This window comes from Oncorhynchus keta, chromosome 4, assembly GCF_023373465.1.
Source record: "Oncorhynchus keta strain PuntledgeMale-10-30-2019 chromosome 4, Oket_V2, whole genome shotgun sequence".
NCBI classification, from domain to species: Eukaryota; Metazoa; Chordata; class Actinopteri; order Salmoniformes; family Salmonidae; genus Oncorhynchus; species Oncorhynchus keta.
Genome location: NC_068424.1, coordinates 75,887,366 through 75,905,217, shown reverse-complemented (window position 1 = coordinate 75,905,217; position 17,852 = coordinate 75,887,366). Strand labels below are relative to the sequence as shown.

The following is a 17,852-nucleotide window of genomic DNA, read 5'->3' as shown; positions in this document are numbered from 1 at the left end:
CGCTCTGGATAAGAGCGTCTGCTAAATGACTTAAATGTAAATGTAAATGTAAGTCACAGTGGTGGTTAGTATATGGGGCTTTGGTGACAAAACGGATGGCACTGTGATAGACTACATCCAGTTTGCTGAGTAGAGTGTTGGAGGCTATTTTATAAATGGTGGGCGGGCGGGCGGGGGCAACAATCGGTTGAAGAAAGAAAGAAAAAGACAGACAGAAAGAAAGAAAGAAAAAGACAGACAGAAAGAAAGAAAGAAAGAAAGAAAGAAAGAAAGAAAGAAAGAAAGAAAGAAAAGAAAGACATGAAGAAAAATAACATGGAACCTTTTCTGACCAGAAATCTTGGAGATGCTACCAAATGATATGCAAATACACATGGTGCTGCTGACCAACAATGAACTGAAGTACATTTTTCCAAATTGCTACATTTCCTTATCAGTTATTAGTTGAATATTACATGTTACAATTGACAATACGGCATGTATAGCCCCTCATATCCCTCCTTCATTATCCTCCGTCTTGAACCGTAGTCCATTGAAAAGCGACCTTGTTTCTTTAAGATTCGACTGTCAGCCATCAACGGGTCAGTCTGTTCTTTGTTGAAGAGAGAGCGAGTTGAGGTTGATGTTTTGGGGACTGAGGACAAGTCGTGCATAATATCACCCGAGCAGCTGCGGTGGAAAGCAGCACAGAACGCCTCTGTTGAGCGCACATCCTACCAGAGACAACATGGGTAAGTTATCTACGTTTGTCAAGGTACCTCTAATAGGCTATTTTATAGCCAACCAACTACAAACAAACGATACGTTTTCTTTGGTATTCTTTTAATGATTTTCACATTATAACATGTACTATTAGGCAATGGCTGGCATGGAAGGGTAAGATTGCCTATACTCACTGGTGATGCCAGTACTATGTAATTAATTTAATGCTTCTAGAGGCACATACTGGCATACTTTTCAGACGTGCCTTGTCGCGTTTGCTTTCACTTACAATTTCTTATTTTACCGAAATACCGTGTTTTAAGTAGTATTTGTTTGAGGAAAGTAGCAAGTGAGTTAATTATAGGGCACTTTGCAACAATTTGAACAAAATGGGCTTCGGTTCCTAAAAATGTTAAACTTGCTTCCTCGGGCATACAGGGCTGGGATGTAACTGAGAAGTTAATTGAGGTTCCTAATAGGTCCGTATGTTTATTCGGAATGTTGAGGGCCTTTTGAGGTCAGAACAGTGTAAATAGAGACAAGTGAAACTGTTTAAACTAGAGTGAAAACCTCTGCACCTGTTGCTGGGTGACTATGCTATTTTCCTTCCTCTGTGTACTGAGAAGTGCTGCTATTTTGTCAAAATAACTCAATTGCTTGAACATAAGTATTGAGACTATCAAGTGTTGGTTATCACTGCATGTGCTGGCGGTTAGTCAGTGTTCTTTCATTGGCAAACTTTTTAATTGGTTTAAAACTCATTTCCACACTGGTGTTGTTATGCAACCTGGAAGACGGTCTGATCTCTCACTCACACACACAACCCTGGAGTGGCCGAGTGCATGTGTGTGCTTCCTCTTCCTGCCTTCTGTAATAATGGTACCAGCTCCAGCCAGTCTTCTGAGATCTTTCCCCACTTCCAGCTCAGACTATTGGATATCCCTCTGGTTGTCACAAGCCTCCTTCTGCTCCTATAAACCCCAGTGTGGGTGCTGGAGGTGGCTCTGGCTATTGTTTGCTTGACATTGGAGGCCCTTATCTTCCCACACTGCACCGGGACAAAGAACGTTGTCTCTGCAGTCTCTCTCTTCTTCGTCTCTCTTTCGCTGACCTCCATATTTTCTCGCTGTCCCCATGGTGTGGGCTGGGGTTAGTGTTGGGACAAACAGACAGATCCTCATGTCCTAAGGGCCCATTCACAGCACATGACTCTGGGGAAGAATGCCCCGTATCTATCAGACAGACCAAACACTACTGTGCATAGAAAACAGAACAGTCCAAGGCCTCAGAGTAACTCAGGGATGAGCTATTTTACGACCACAGCTGGATAGTGTAATAACTGTAGCCAGATCCTTCCAGTATACAGCTGTTGTTTATCCATCCATGTAGTTACAGTGACGTTATGTTCATTAACACTCCCCTGGTGGTGTTATAGCCTGTCTTTGTTGTGACTGCTGTAGTAAGTGCCTGGGAGGATTGCCCTATGCTTCTCTACAGGTAACCCTACATTAACCCCTATGTCCTGTCCTATAGGTTGTTATGACTGTTGTATGAAGTGCCTGGGAGGGGTACCATATTGCTCCCTGGTGGCCACTCTGCTGTGTTTCTCTGGGATCGCTCTGTTCTGTGGCTGTGGTCACCAGGCCCTCACTGAGACGGAGAGACTCATCGAGACATACTTCGCCCGTAACCTACAGGACTACAGTACCCTGGCCTACCTGTGAGTGGCTCAAAGGCTATTGCTTTACACCCCCAGGACCAGGATTGGCCACCTCTGGTATAGATGTCCCCTAGGTCGGCTGTATAAGCATGTTCAACTAAATGGTAGACCTACTGACCTCTGTACTGATGTGTTGTGCTACTTTTTTCCCTCCTCTTCTCCCCCCGCCTCTCTGTTCTCCCCCGCCTCTCTGTTCTCCCCCCCGCCTCTCTGTTCTCTCCCCCGCCTCTCTGTTCTCCCCCCCGCCTCTCTGATCTCCCCCGCCTCTCTGTTCTCCCCCTGCCCCCCTCTCTGTTCTCCCCCTGCCTCTCTGTTCTCCCCCCGCCTCTCTGATCTCCCCCGCCTCTCTGTTCTCCCCCTGCCCCCCTCTCTGTTCTCCCCCCTCTCTGTTCTCCCCCTGCCCCCCTCTCTGTTCTCTCCCCCGCCTCTCTGTTCTCCCCCCGCCTCTCTGTTCTCCCCCGCCTCTCTGTTCTCCCCCCGCCTCTCTGTTCTCCCCCCGCCTCTCTGTTCTCCCCCCGCCTCTCTGTTCTCCCCCCTGTTCTCCCCCTGCCCCCCCCCCCTCTGTTCTCTCCCCCCGCCTCTCTGATCTCCCCCGCCTCTCTGTTCTCCCCCCCGCCTCTCTGTTCTCCCCCTGCCCCCCTCTCTGTTCTCTCCCCCGCCTCTCTGTTCTCCCCCCGCCTCTCTGTTCTCCCCCGCCTCTCTGTTCTCCCCCCCGCCTCTCTGTTCTCCCCCGCCTCTCTGTTCTCCCCCCGCCTCTCTGATCTCCCCCGCCTCTCTGTTCTCCCCCCGCCTCTCTGTTCTCCCCCCGCCTCTCTGATCTCCCCCGCCTCTCTGATCTCCCCCGCCTCTCTGATCTCCCCCCGCCTCTCTGTTCTCCCCCGCCTCTCTGTTCTCCCCCCCTCCTCTCTGTTCTCCCCCGCCTCTCTGTTCTCCCCCGCCTCTCTGTTCTCCCCCGCCTCTCTGTTCTCCCCCGCCTCTCTGTTCTCCCCCCGCCTCTCTGTTCTCCCCCGCCTCTCTGTTCTCCCCCCGCCTCTCTGTTCTCCCCCCCCGCCTCTCTGTTCTCCCCCGCCTCTCTGTTCTCCCCCCGCCTCTCTGTTCTCCCCCCGCCTCTCTGTTCTCCCCCTGCCCCCCCCTCTCTGTTCTCTCCCCCCGCCTCTCTGTTCTCCCCCTGCCCCGCCGCCTCTCGGTTCTCCCCCTGCCTCTCGGTTCTCCCCCTGCCTCTCGGTTCTCCCTCCTGCCCCGCCACCTCTCGGTTCTCCCCCTGCCTCTCGGTTCTCCCTCCTGCCCCGCCACCTCTCGGTTCTCCCCCCTGCCTCTCTGTTCTCCCCCCTGCCTCTCGGTTCTCCCCCCTGCCCCGCCACCTCTCGGTTCTCCCTCCTGCCCCGCCACCACTCGGTTCTCCCTCCTGTACCTCCTTCTCTTTCTACATAGTATCCAGTACTTCCAGTATGTTATCTATGGCTTGGCTTCATTCTTCTTCCTCTACTGCATCGTACTGCTGGCGGAGGGATTCTACACCACCAGCGCCACCAAGCAGACCTTCGGAGAGTTTAGGAGCACCCTGTGTGGGCGCTGTCTTAGTAGCATGGTGAGAGAGTGGGGGGAATGGTGGAGGTGTGAGGGTAACAGGGTGGAGGTGTGAGGGTAACAGGGTGAGGGTAACAGGGTGGAGGTGTGAGGGTAACAGGGTGAGGGTAACAGGGTGGAGGTGTGAGGGTAACAGGGTGGGTTGGGGGTGTGACGGTAACAGGGTGGAGGGAGGGTAACAGGGTGGAGGGAGGGTAACAGGGTGGAGGTGTGACGGTAACAGGGTGGGGTGAGGGTAACAGGGTGGGGTGAGGGTAACAGGGTGGGGTGGAGGTGTGACAGTAACAGGGTGGAGTGGTGAGGGTAACAGGGTGGAGGTGTGACAGTAACAGGGTGGAGGTGTGAGGGTAACAGGGTGGAGGTGTGACAGTAACAGGGTAGAGTGAGGGTAACAGGGTGGGGTGGAGGTGTGAGGGTAACAGGGTGGAGGTGTGAGGGTAACAGGGTGGAGGTGTGAGGGTAACAGGGTGGAGGTGTGAGGGTAACAGGGTGGAGGTGTGAGGTGTGAGGGTAACAGGGTGGAGGTGTGAGGGTAACAGGGTGGAGGTGTGAGGGTAACAGGGTGGAGGTGTGAGGGTAACGGGGTGGAGGTGTGACGGTAACAGGGTAACCGGGTCGGGTGGAGGTGTGACGGTAACAGGGTGGAGGTGTGACGGTAACAGGGTGGGGTGGGGGTGTGAGGGTAACAGGGTGGAGTGAGGGTAACAGGGTGGAGGTGTGAGGGTAACAGGGTGGGGTGGAGGTGTGACAGTAACAGGGTAGAGTGAGGGTAACAGGGTGGGGTGGAGGTGTGAGGGTAACAGGGTGGAGGTGTGAGGGTAACAGGGTGGAGGTGTGAGGGTAACAGGGTGGAGGTGTGAGGGTAACAGGGTGGAGGTGTGAGGGTAACAGGGTGGAGGTGTGAGGGTAACAGGGTGGAGGTGTGAGGGTAACAGGGTGGAGGTGTGAGGGTAACAGGGTGGGGTGTGAGGGTAACAGGGTGGGGTGAGGGTAACAGGGTGGGGTGGAGGTGTGAGGGTAACAGGGTGGAGGTGTGAGGGTAACAGGGTGGAGGTGTGAGGGTAACAGGGTGGGGTGGAGGTGTGACAGTAACAGGGTAGAGTGAGGGTAACAGGGTGGGGTGGAGGTGTGAGGGTAACAGGGTGGAGGTGTGAGGGTAACAGGGTGGAGGTGTGAGGGTAACAGGGTGGAGGTGTGAGGGTAACAGGGTGGAGGTGTGAGGTGTGAGGGTAACAGGGTGGAGGTGTGAGGTGTGAGGGTAACAGGGTGGCGGTGTGACGGTAACTGGGTGGAGGTGTGAGGGTAACCGGGTGGGGTGGAGGTGTGAGGGTAACAGGGTGGAGGTGTGAGGGTAACAGGGTGGAGGTGTGAGGGTAACTGGGTGGGGTGGAGGTGTGAGGGTAACTGGGTGGGGTGGAGGTGTGATGGTAACTGGGTGGGGTGGAGGTGTGAGGGTAACTGGGTGGGGTGGAGGTGTGACGGTGACAGGGTGGAGTGAGGGTAACTGGGTGGGGTGGAGGTGTGACGGTGACAGGGTGGAGTGAGGGTAACAGGGTGGAGTGGAGGTGTGAGGGTAACAGGGTGGAGTGGAGGTAACAGGGTGGAGTGGAGGTGTGAGGGTAACAGGGTGGGGTGGAGGTGTGAGGGTAACTGGGTGGGGTGGAGGTGTGAGGGTGGGGTGGAGGTGTGAGGGTAACTGGGTGGGGCGGAGGGTAACTGGGTGGGGTGGCGGTGTGAGGGTAACTGGGTGGGGTGGCGGTGTGAGGGTAACTGGGTGGGGTGGAGGTGTGAGGGTAACTGGGTGGGGTGGAGGTGTGAGGGTAACAGGGTGGGTGGCGGTGTGAGGGTAACCGGGTGGAGGTGTGAGGGTAACAGGGTCGGGTGGAGGTGTGAGGGTAACAGGGTGGGGTGAGGGTAACAGGGTGGAGGTGTGAGGGTAACTGGGTGGGGTGGAGGTGTGAGGGTAACAGGGTCGGGTGGAGGTGTGAGGGTAACAGGGTGGGGTGAAGGTAGAGTGGGGGTTGATGCTAGTGGGATGAAGGTAAGAGTGGGGGTTGATGCTAGTGGGATGAAGGTAAGAGTGGGGGTTGAGGCTAGTGGGATGAAGGTAAGAGTGAGGGTTGAGGCTAGTGGGATGAAGGTAGAGTGGGGGTTGAGGCTAGTGGGATGAAGGTAAGAGTGAGGGCTGAGGCTAGTGGGATGAAGGTAAGAGTGAGGGCTGAGGCTAGTGGGATGAAGGTAAGAGTGAGGGTTGAGGCTAGTGGGATGAAGGTAAGAGTGGGGGCTGAGGCTAGTGGGATGAAGGTAAGAGTGAGGGCTGAGGCTAGTGGGATGAAGGTAAGAGTGAGGGCTGAGGCTAGTGGGATGAAGGTAAGAGTGAGGGCTGAGGCTAGTGGGATGAAGGTAAGAGTGAGGGCTGAGGCTAGTGGGATGAAGGTAAGAGTGAGGGCTGAGGCTAGTGGGATGAAGGTAAGAGTGAGGGCTGAGGCTAGTGGGATGAAGGTAAGAGTGAGGGCTGAGGCTAGTGGGATGAAGGTAAGAGTGAGGGCTGAGGCTAGTGGGATGAAGGTAAGAGTGAGGGCTGAGGCTAGTGGGATGAAGGTAAGAGTGAGGGCTGAGGCTAGTGGGATGAAGGTAAGAGTGAGGGCTGAGGCTAGTGGGATGAAGGTAAGAGTGAGGGCTGAGGCTAGTGGGATGAAGGTAAGAGTGAGGGCTGAGGCTAGTGGGATGAAGGTAAGAGTGAGGGCTGAGGCTAGTGGGATGAAGGTAAGAGTGAGGGCTGAGGCTAGTGGGATGAAGGTAAGAGTGGGGCTGAGGCTAGTGGGATGAAGGTAAGAGTGGGGGCTGAGGCTAGTGGGATGAAGGTAAGAGTGGGGGTTGAGGCTAGTGGGATGAAGGTAAGAGTGGGGGTTGAGGCTAGTGGGATGAAGGTAAGAGTGAGGGTTGAGGCTAGTGGGATGAAGGTAAGAGTGAGGGTTGAGGCTAGTGGGATGAAGGTAAGAGTGGGGGTTGAGGCTAGTGGGATGAAGGTAAGAGTGAGGGCTGAGGCTAGTGGGATGAAGGTAAGAGTGAGGGTTGAGGCTAGTGGGATGAAGGTAAGAGTGAGGGTTGAGGCTAGTGGGATGAAGGTAAGAGTGAGGGCTGAGATGAGCGCTCAACCAAACTGATTAATTTTTGTCCTGTTATGATTCATAAACATCCATCTCTCTCTCCCTTCATCTCCAGTTTATATTGATAACGTACCTGCTGGTGGTGGTGTGGCTATTGGTGTTTGCCTTCTCTGCCTTGCCTGTCTACTTCTTCTACAACATGGACACTACCTGCCACACCATCACCGTCCTGACTGAGGAGACCCCAACTAGCATCAACCAGCTCTGTATTGACGCCAGGCAGTACGGTAAGGACATCAAACCTTCCCTCACTGTAGTTCTCTATATGACCTAATCATCTATATGTAAACCTGACCTCACTAGTTCTCTATATGACCTAATCATCTATATGTAAACCTGACCTCACTAGTTCTCTATATGACCTAATCATCTATGTGTAAACCTGACCTCACTAGTTCTCTATATGACCTAATCATCTATATGTAAACCTGACCTCACTAGTTCTCTATATGACCTAATCATCTATATGTAAACCTGACCTCACTAGTTCTCTATATGACCTAATCATCTACGTGTAAACCTGACCTCACTAGTTCTCTATATGACCTAATCATCTATGTGTAAACCTGACCTCACTAGTTCTCTATATGACCTAATCATCTATATGTAAACCTGACCTCACTAGTTCTCTATATGACCTAATCATCTATATGTAAACCTGACCTCACTAGTTCTCTATATGACCTAATCATCTATGTGTAAACCTGACCTCACTAGTTCTCTATATGACCTAATCATCTATATGTAAACCTGACCTCACTAGTTCTCTATATGACCTAATCATCTATATGTAAACCTGACCTCACTAGTTCTCTATATGACCTAATCATCTATGTGTAAACCTGACCTCACTAGTTCTCTATATGACCTAATCATCTATGTGTAAACCTGACCTCACTAGTTCTCTATATAACCTAATCATCTATGTGTAAACCTGACCTCACTAGTTCTCTATATAACCTAATCATCTATGTGTAAACCTGACCTCACTAGTTCTCTATATGACCTAATCATCTATATGTAAACCTGACCTCACTAGTTCTCTATATGACCTAATCATCTATATGTAAACCTGACCTCACTAGTTCTCTATATGACCTAATCATCTATGTGTAAACCTGACCTCACTAGTTCTCTATATGACCTAATCATCTATATGTAAACCTGACCTCACTAGTTCTCTATATGACCTAATCATCTATATGTAAACCTGACCTCACTAGTTCTCTATATGACCTAATCATCTATGTGTAAACCTGACCTCACTAGTTCTCTATATGACCTAATCATCTATGTGTAAACCTGACCTCACTAGTTCTCTATATAACCTAATCATCTATGTGTAAACCTGACCTCACTAGTTCTCTATATAACCTAATCATCTATGTGTAAACCTGACCTCACTAGTTCTCTATATGACCTAATCATCTATGTGTAAACCTGACCTCACTAGTTCTCTATATAACCTAATCATCTATGTGTAAACCTGACCTCACTAGTTCTCTATATAACCTAATCATCTATGTGTAAACCTGACCTCACTAGTTCTCTATATGACCTAATCATCTATGTGTAAACCTGACCTCACTAGTTCTCTATATGACCTAATCATTAATGTAGATTCCGAGTGCTCAATTCAATTCATTAAAATCTACTCTGGAAATCTGGAGTGACGTTTCCAACTACAAAAGCTGAAAATTGACAGCAGAGAATCCGAAGTGTTTTTCTCCATTTCTTTCAGGGCTTCTACCATGGAATGTGTTGCCAGGCAAGGCGGAGGGTAACAGGGTGGAGGTGTGAGGGTAACAGGGTGGAGGTGTGAGGGTAACAGGGTGGAGGTGTGAGGGTAACAGGGTGGAGGTGTGAGGGTAACAGGGTGGAGGTGTGAGGGTAACAGGGTGGAGGTGTGAGGGTAACAGGGTGGAGGTGTGAGGGTAACAGGGTGGAGGTGTGAGGGTAACAGGGTGGAGGTGTGAGGGTAACAGGGTGGAGGTGTGAGGGTAACAGGGTGGAGGTGTGAGGGTAACAGGGTTTTTCTCCATTTCTTTCAGGGCTGTTACCATGGAATGCGTTGCCAGGCAAGGCTTGTGGAATGACCCTGTCTACTGTCTGCAAAACCAGAGAGGTCAGTCATACAGTCTCTCTCATGATGAAACTTGGCAGACACGAGGAAACAAAGTGTGTCTAGAACGTCAACTGTCGACGTGCGTCTAGAATTGACACATGATTACTTTGACTCATCTCTGATTTTGTTCTTTTACAGTTCCGTCTGACCTACGACCTGTACATCGCAACGTTTGCCGGGGCTGGCATCACACTCTTGGCGCTGGTGAGTGACCCTGCCCTTATCTCTTAACTGGGAGCAGATTGGCTACAGCCTTACAATAGAGTTGTGTCCCATGTGACATAGTCAGTGTAGGTGTTCAGGAATGGCAGGCCTCCATGGCTGATGAGTCTCACTGTAGCTCTCTGTTCTTTCACTTCTCAGCTGATTCTGATCATAGAAACACTAACGTCATAACGGCTGGTACTTTTCCTGCTGGGAACATCCCATAGTTCCATTGCCATATCAGTACACTGTTAATGTAGCCTACTGTAGATGCTCAGCATTACACTGAGATTGTCATGGAACTTGATGAACATAATAAGTGTTTAATGGTGCTCAATTCTGTCTTTTCTGTCTTCAATGCTCTCCTTTCATTCTCTCTCTCTAGCTCACCTACATGGTGTCCACCACCTATAACTTTGCGTTGCTGCGGTACCTGGGGAGAAAGGGTATAGGCACACGGTGTTAGACTCTCCATCCGACAGAGACACCCCGAGGGGACACTATGACTCCCTAACACCCCTCTACCTATCTTCACCACCACCACCGGTGGTTGATACCTTGAGCGAATCCTATTCTGTCCATTTCCCCTTCAAGACCCACCAGCCTTTCCCTGTACTGTCCTCATTGCACAACGGGTGGTTTAGTGGATGTGTTGTTGAGAAACCCAGGCGTATGCTACCTTTTTCTACTGCTTTGTCACTGTCTTTTTCATGTTACGTTTAGTTTGTTCTGAAGCCGTCTTCCAGTTTTCTGTGTTTTTGTTATTCTCCATATGTATTTTTGTCATGTGTCACCAAATGTCTGTAAAGATTGATGTAATCTTCATGTACTGAGGTGAGTGTGCATGGCATATACTCCATGTTTTATCTTTCCTCATTTTTAAAAAGAAATCTCATGTAAAACCTAACTAATAATTTTGGTAACATAACAAAATGTATATTTGACAAATATCTTCAGTTATAAATGTCACACTGACTCGTGGTTAGGGACTAGGTTAGGCTATGTGATTCTAATCTGTTACTATGGGTACCATCCCTCACATCTGGTTGCTATGGTGCCAGACAAGTGTGCATTTGCAGTTCTTCTCTGACCTCAGGTCCTTTTCTCACGGGCAGCAGAAAGGCCTCAACAATGGAGGCCGCCCCCCTTAGGACTTCTTAGAAAACTAACCAATCAGAGGGGGCTCCTAGGGTCCACCGGGTGGGAGGTGGAACAAGGCCCCTTTGTTACTATAGGGACCTTAGTCTGTGGCAAGGGTCATATTGAATGTCTTTGGGAGAAGGCCTTCATGACAAAGACAGGGAAAAAGGCTGAAGTCTTCTCTCAATGGCCCGAATACCAACCCTGCTGTGACAAACGCACTGCTGCACGACACCCCATCTGTTGGAGGTGATGGACCCTGTGAAGGGACTTGGAATGAAAAGGGTTAACGTTTGTTTGAATTTGGGGATATCTCTGAGAAAAGGGACAGCATTTTTAGTGCGTTTGTGTCAAGACTTCTGGTTGGAACAGATGTAGAGAAGTGCTTAATTTCTGTTTTTTCATGTTAAGATGGTAAAGTTGTTACTGCTGCTTATTTTCTTAGCAACCTTTTTTATGATATTTAGATGATTAAAACCTCTCTTAAGATGCTTTACTCTGTATGGCACCACATTGAGGTGATTTTAGTATTGCTCTCCCTTCTGACGGTATTGATGGTATCGTTTGCAAGAGATGAGGTTCCGTTATAGAGGCAAAACTATGCAGTTTGGTCTCTGTAGCTGTCTAAAAAATATTAGTAGTTATTGTATAACAACCCACTACTTACTGTAGATAAATGTACTAATCTTAATTCCAATTTATTTTGTTTTAAACATAAGACGGCTTCTTTAACTAACAACATATCTTGTAACATACTGTGAGTGTAGGTTATCCAATTGGATGGACGCTTTATCCAGCAGCACAGGTTGGTTTTGTGAATTGACAACTGGCTGTTTGTGTTTTATGAAAACTGTTGGTTTGGTAATAAAAGATGTCTTCTCCTTTTTTAAAGAAGTTATTCTCTCTTTTTGTTACGACCGGGTATCGAACCCATGATGTCCATGCTACTCTTTAGGCTACTACCATGTGTGCCCTGCCAGCTCCTCGATGGGGCATTTTATTTATTAACATTTATGTCAAGTCTGCCACGGGAAACTAGGCTGCTCATCACACAAACGTAGCTCACTGAACCAACTCTGACACCTCTATCAGTAAATGTGTTGTGAGAAAAGCCTGTTTTTGTGCCTTGATGCTACTGTAGGCCATGTCTTCCTGGGGCTGTTTCTCTTATGGCTTCTCTTCCCCCACAGATCCACTGCTGCCTCCAGCTGGCAGTCAGACAGGTGGACCTAAAGGAAGAGAGGAGGCAGGAGAAAGACCAGAGGAAAAGCTATGAGCTGTACGGTAGACTGCAGAAGGACATAGGAGGGACAATGCGCTCCCCTTACGCCCCCCACATCATATCTGATAGTCTACCTCCTGACTGACCCCCCCCAACCCTCCATGGTAACCCCTGAGAACGATCAGTTGGAGCTGACTCCCTAAACTTGAAGTGACCTGTTTCCTGTACCCAGATTTACACCTAATCCTGGATTTTAAAAGCACTCAGTGGAGAATCTCCATTGAGCATGCTTTTTAATCCAGGACTAAACCTACTAATCTGAGTCTGGGAAATTGTCCCGTGAAAGGCCCCCCCCCCCTAATATTGAATACAATTATTTGGTTTATATCCGTAGTCTTTAAACCCACACACATTATTATTGTCTTATCCCAGTGGGTGGTTTAGTTTGGAGAGCTGTTGAGATTCCTGCAGAGTATACTTCTGCTTTTGACCAAGCTAGCGGTTTTTTAGAACCAGGACAGATCCATTGTCAGGATATTATTCCATGTTAAAATATATTCTTTATGTACAGATCGGACACTAGCCCATACATGGGCTCTGAAGTCCTATGAAGTTAAGTGTGTTCATTTTGTAGGTTTACATGACTTGCGTTCCAGCTTAAATTCCCAGTTAGACTTGAGTTGTACACAGTGGCGATATGTTGGACAAAACAACCCTATTTAGGGCCCTGCTTTTTTACATTTAGTTTCTTTCTCTGAAGGGATGAATTTGATATTGGTAACCTTTCGTGTGTTTTTGCTTTTCTTTTGGCCAAATCAAGGTAAATAAAGATGTTTACTGTTACTATCCTGTTATGATCTGATTGTAATAATGTACTTTCCAAAGAATCATGTACTCAAAAGAACCTCAAAACCACAAGTCAGTTCTTGTATTTGGTATGTTGCATGTTTTTGGTTTTATTAGTTGTCGTACATTATTGGATAGTATTCACACCTACATCAGTTTTCTGCACCCATATGGCAACATATTCCCTATATAGTGCCCTCATTTTAACCAGGGTTTCATAGGGCTGATTCCCTATATCGTGCCCTCATTTTAACCAGGGGCCATAGGGCTGATTCCCTATATCGTGCCCTCATTTTAACCAGGGGCCATAGGGCTGATTCCCTATATCGTGCCCTCATTTTAATCAGGGGCTATAGGGCTCTGAAAGAGTTGTGCACTATATCGTGTATTAATAGGGTGCCATTTGGGACACAAGACTGTAATGGGACAGTCTTAACCTCCATAGGGCAATGAACAGGTTAAGAAAGGTTTGATATTGGAGTTACAAGCAAATCAGCAGATACAGTTATTCCTACATCAACTCTATGATAGTCAGTTATACACCTCTTACTCAGCTCAAAGCAGGCTAACAAACACTTAGGTGAAGTTAAGATATTTTAGTCAGTTTATACAGTAGTATTGAGGATTTCATTGCTTGTACAGTTATTTCAGGAATGAAAAGAATGCCCTTTTACAATGTACATGTAGCCATGTCTTTGCACTGCGGCAAGCCCAAACTAAACATTACTGTGTACATTTTTCTTATTCAACATATAGATTAAAAACAAAGAGGTCATCACCATTGGTTAGTGAGACAAGACTAGATGGTGAGGAGGACATGAGAACTGCATGTTAAGAGTTTTACAGATGGAATACAGTTGACACAGCAGTGGAATGTGATGTCTCGTAATAGACGTCCAGCCCTCTTTCTATTGGGTAAAATACATGTCGTTTTTTCATCTGTTAATACTTTGTTACAGAACATTCCAACTGTACTTGTTGTACTGTTTCTCTAAATACCACAGGTTGAGTAAATTGACTATCAACATCTTCAATATACGGGTGTACCGCGACGTCCGTGTCAACATAACGCAGTGCGGCTGGTTCTTTCATACCCCTCTGCTGTACCAGACAGTCATTTCATTTTAATAGAGAGGCAGATGACTTCCTGTTGATCGGTGCCGCACACAAACATAACTTTAAAAGACAAAGACATGTAAGTTGAATCAGTGAATTTCACATGCATGCAAATAAAATAACGATGTACTGTAGTAGTAATGCAACACCGCATTGGTTGATTAATGTGGTAGGCATAGCAACGGTACCATGTTGACGACTCGGTGAAACACTGGAAACAGACAACTGAAGTGTCAACTGTGGCTTGAGGCATCAGAAGTATTGTATAAACATCAGTAATACTATTTTCCTTAAAATAATGACCAAATAAGGTCCTCAAATGTTTCAAACTGATCCTTTTGATTTTGACTACATAGTTCAAATCCAGTGAGGGCAGGCCACCATAGGTCACCACTGATGTAAAATAACAGAAAAAAAACTAAAGTACCCAAAAATAATGGTTTTAAGATAATCCTCACTTATGTTTCCCTCTTATCAATACCTACGGGAGAAAATGCAATATCTGTACATTAAAAAGGTACAATTATTTCTGTCCGTTCAGGTTGTTTCGTTCAAATAAGACTAATCAACTGGGTAAATCAGAGGAGTAGAGAGGTGGCTATGATATCAGATGAAGGACTGGAATGTTCTTATATTCTGTCTAGAATGTTCTCTGACTGGAATGCTCTACAGCTAACAATGTTCTAGATAATATAAGGTTCTATCTAGAACCTAGAATGTTCCAGAACTGTCACTGTTCTAGAGCAGGGCCCATGCGGTAGACAAGCAAGGCAGTAGGGCTGAGAAACAAAACCATCACTCTTCCTTTGTGACACACCAACCCAAACATAAGTTACAGTGCCTTGCAAAAGTATTCATCCCCCGTTTTTCCTATTTTGCTGCATTACAACCTATAATGTAAATATATTTTTATTTGGATTTCATGTAATGGACATACACAAAATAGTCCAAATTGGTGAAGTGAAATTTAAAAAAATGATTTGTTTAAACAAATGACAACTTTTAAAGCAGAAAAGTGGTGTGTATATGTAATCACCCCCTAAATAAGGTCTGGTGCAACCAATCACCTTCAGAAGTCACATAACTAGTTAAATAAAGTCCACCTGTGTGCAATCTAAGAGTCACATGATCTCAGTATATATATACACACACCTGTTCCGAAAGGCCCCAGAGTCTGCAACACAACTAAGCAAGCAGCACCATGAAGAACAAGGATCTCTCCAAACAGGTCAGGGACAAAATTATGGAGAAGTACAGATCAGGGTTGGGTTATAAAAAAATATCCCAAACTTTGAACATCCCACGGAGCACCATTAAATCCATTATTAAAAAATGGAAAGAATATGGTACCACAACAAACCTGCCTTTAGAGGGCCGTCCACCAAAACTCACAGACCAGGCAAGTAGGACATTAATCAGAGAGGCAACAAAGAGACCATAGATAACCCTGAAGGAGCTGCAAAGCTCCACAGTGGAGATTGGAGTATCAGTCCATAGGACCACTTTAAGCTGTACACAAAGCTGGGCTTTACAGAAGACTGGCCAGAAAAAAATAAGCAAACACTTTGTGTTCGCCAAAAGGCATGTAGGAGACTCCCCAAACATATGGAGGAAGGTACTCTGGTCAGATTAGACTAAAATTGTGCTTTTTGGCCATCAAGGAAAACACTGTCGGGCGCAAACCTAACCTCTCACCACCCCGGCAGTGAAGCATGGTGGCGGCAGCATCATGCTGTGGGGATGTTTTTCCATCGACAGGGACTGGAAAACTGGTCAGAATTGAAGGAATGATGGATGGCGCTAAATACAGGGAAATTCTTGAGGGAAACCTGTTTCAGGCTTCCAGAGACTTGAGACTGGGACGGAGGTTCACCTTCCAGCAGAACAATGATCCTAAGCATACTGCTAAAGCAACGAGTTGTTTAAGGGGAAACATTTAAATGTCTTGGAATGGCCTAGTCAAAGCCCAGACCTCAATCCAATTGAGATCTGTTGTATGATTTAGCTGTACACAAGCATAACCCATCCAACTTGAAGGAGCTGGAGCAGTTTTGCCTTGAAGAATGGGCAAAAATCCCAGTGGCTCGATGTGCCAAGCTTATAGAGAAATAGCTGCGTGTCTCTTGGGGTATAATTGCTGCAAAAGGTGGCTCTGCAAAGTATTGACTTTGGGGGTTAATAGTTATGCACAGTCAAGTTGTCTTATTTCTTGTTTTTTTTACAAAAAAAATCATTTGCATCTTCAAAGTGATAGGCATGTTGGGTAAATAAAATTATAAACCCCTCCCCAAAAAATAATTCTATTTTAATTCCAGGTTGTATGGCAACAAAATAGGAAAAATGCCAAGGGGGTGAATACTTTCGCAAGCCACTGTAGATGGTAGAAAACCCACAGTAAATATCAGAACCTAAATGAACTAATGAAAAGAAAAAGGGGATCTGCCATAAGCCAAACAAAAGAACTGTTACACCTATAAGGAATACACTTTATTGATTACGAACATTATATCATTGGTGTCAAGAGAGACCGACTAAAAAAATGAAAGGGATCTCACAACAAAAAAAAAACGGTATGTACCGTAGTAGGTAAAACTTTGTTAACAAGACATTTGTGGAGTGGTTGAAAAACAAGGTTTAATAACTCCAACCTAAGTGAATGTAAACTTCAACTGTACGTACCGTAGTAGGGAAGGGATGAAATTAAAACAGGCGTCTCCTGCAACTCTCACACATAGAATTAACACTTCTGATTCAGACAGGGCCAGAAAGCCTAAAGGACGAGAGAATTAACACTTCTGATTCAGACAGGGCCAGAAAGCCTAAAGGACGAGAGAATTAACACTTCTGATTCAGACAGGCCTAGAAAGCCTAAAGGACGAGAGAATTAACACTTCTGATCCAGACAGGCCTAGAAAGCCTAAAGGACGAGAGAATTAACACTTCTGATCCAGACAGGCCTAGAAAGCCTAAAGGACGAGAGAATTAACACTTCTGATTCAGACAGGCCTAGAAAGCCTAAAGGATGAGAAAATGAACACTTCTGATCCAGACAGGCCTAGAAAGCCTAAAGGACGAGAGAATACTGTCGCATCTGGTGGAGATACAAACTACCTCAAATAGATATGTACCCAGTGTTCAACAGATATGACAGAAACATCTTTCCCTTTGGAGAAAATCAAACAAATCAAATCCCTTTTTGTGCAGTAAACATTTGTCCTGGTACAGTAATGTGTGCAATCAATGTTGTCCGTTCTTAAACAAGATGTGACTGGATCAAGTCCAGCTTCATGTAGAGGTCTATGTCAGTGTATTAAATATGTATTATATTAAATGATATTCCACTGGTCAGTCAGTCAACACACCATGTCTATATGTATTATATTAAATGATATTCCTCTGGTCAGTCAGTCAACACACCATGTCTATATGTATTATATTAAATGATATTCCTCTGGTCAGTCAGTCAACACACCATGTCTTTATGTATTATATTAAATGATATTCCACTGGTCAGTCAACACACCATGTCTTTATGTATTATATTAAATGATATTCCTCTGGTCAGTCAACACACCATGTCTATATGTATTATATTAAATGATATTCCTCTGGTCAGTCAACACACCATGTCTATATGTATTATATTAAATGATATTCCTCTGGTCAGTCAACACAACATGTCTATATGTATTATATTAAATGATATTCCTCTGGTCAGTCAACACACCATGTCTATATGTATTATATTAAATGATATTCCTCTGGTCAGTCAGTCAACACACCATGTCTTTATGTATTATATTAAATGATATTCCACTGGTCAGTCAACACACCATGTCTTTATGTATTATATTAAATGATATTCCTCTGGTCAGTCAACACAACATGTCTATATGTATTATATTAAATTATATTCCTCTGGTCAGTCAACACACCATGTCTATATGTATTATATTAAATGATATTCCTCTGGTCAGTCAGTCAACACACCATGTCTATATGTATTATATTAAATGATAT

At 46.1% G+C, this 17,852-nt stretch overlaps 1 protein-coding gene and 2 long non-coding RNA genes across 17 annotated transcripts; 2 read left to right on the top strand and 1 right to left on the bottom strand.

Moving 5' to 3' along the window:
- Positions 1-277: 277 nt before the first annotated feature.
- LOC118378409 (myelin proteolipid protein-like) lies at positions 278-12,713 on the top strand. Of its 8 annotated transcripts, XM_052515988.1 has the most exons (8): positions 278-731; positions 2,236-2,422; positions 3,854-4,010; positions 7,235-7,406; positions 8,921-8,947; positions 9,231-9,304; positions 9,443-9,508; positions 11,839-12,713. In XM_052515988.1, exons 1-8 carry the CDS (start codon positions 728-730, stop codon positions 12,013-12,015), a joined length of 864 nt encoding a protein of 287 aa, XP_052371948.1. In that variant the 5' UTR covers positions 278-727; the 3' UTR covers positions 12,016-12,713. The 8 variants fall into 8 exon arrangements, with proteins under 8 accessions (XP_052371948.1, XP_052371955.1, XP_052371978.1 ...); XM_052515995.1 differs by lacking the exon at positions 8,921-8,947 and having other exon boundaries at positions 285-731; XM_052516018.1 differs by lacking the exons at positions 8,921-8,947; positions 11,839-12,713 and adding an exon at positions 9,894-11,542 and having other exon boundaries at positions 306-731.
- LOC127928745 (uncharacterized) lies at positions 6,144-7,221 on the top strand. Its single transcript, XR_008132060.1, has 3 exons — positions 6,144-6,247; positions 6,314-6,808; positions 7,039-7,221. It is a non-coding gene; the product is annotated as an uncharacterized LOC127928745 (long non-coding RNA).
- On the bottom strand, positions 7,416-8,901 carry LOC127928735 (uncharacterized). Of its 8 annotated transcripts, none has more exons than XR_008132044.1 (3): positions 8,554-8,901; positions 7,588-8,369; positions 7,416-7,541 (listed from the first exon to the last, which is right to left on the bottom strand). It is a non-coding gene; the product is annotated as an uncharacterized LOC127928735 (long non-coding RNA). The 8 variants fall into 8 exon arrangements; XR_008132040.1 differs by having other exon boundaries at positions 7,416-7,679; positions 7,726-8,369; XR_008132056.1 differs by having other exon boundaries at positions 7,416-7,633; positions 7,726-8,369.
- Positions 12,714-17,852: the final 5,139 nt, after the last annotated feature.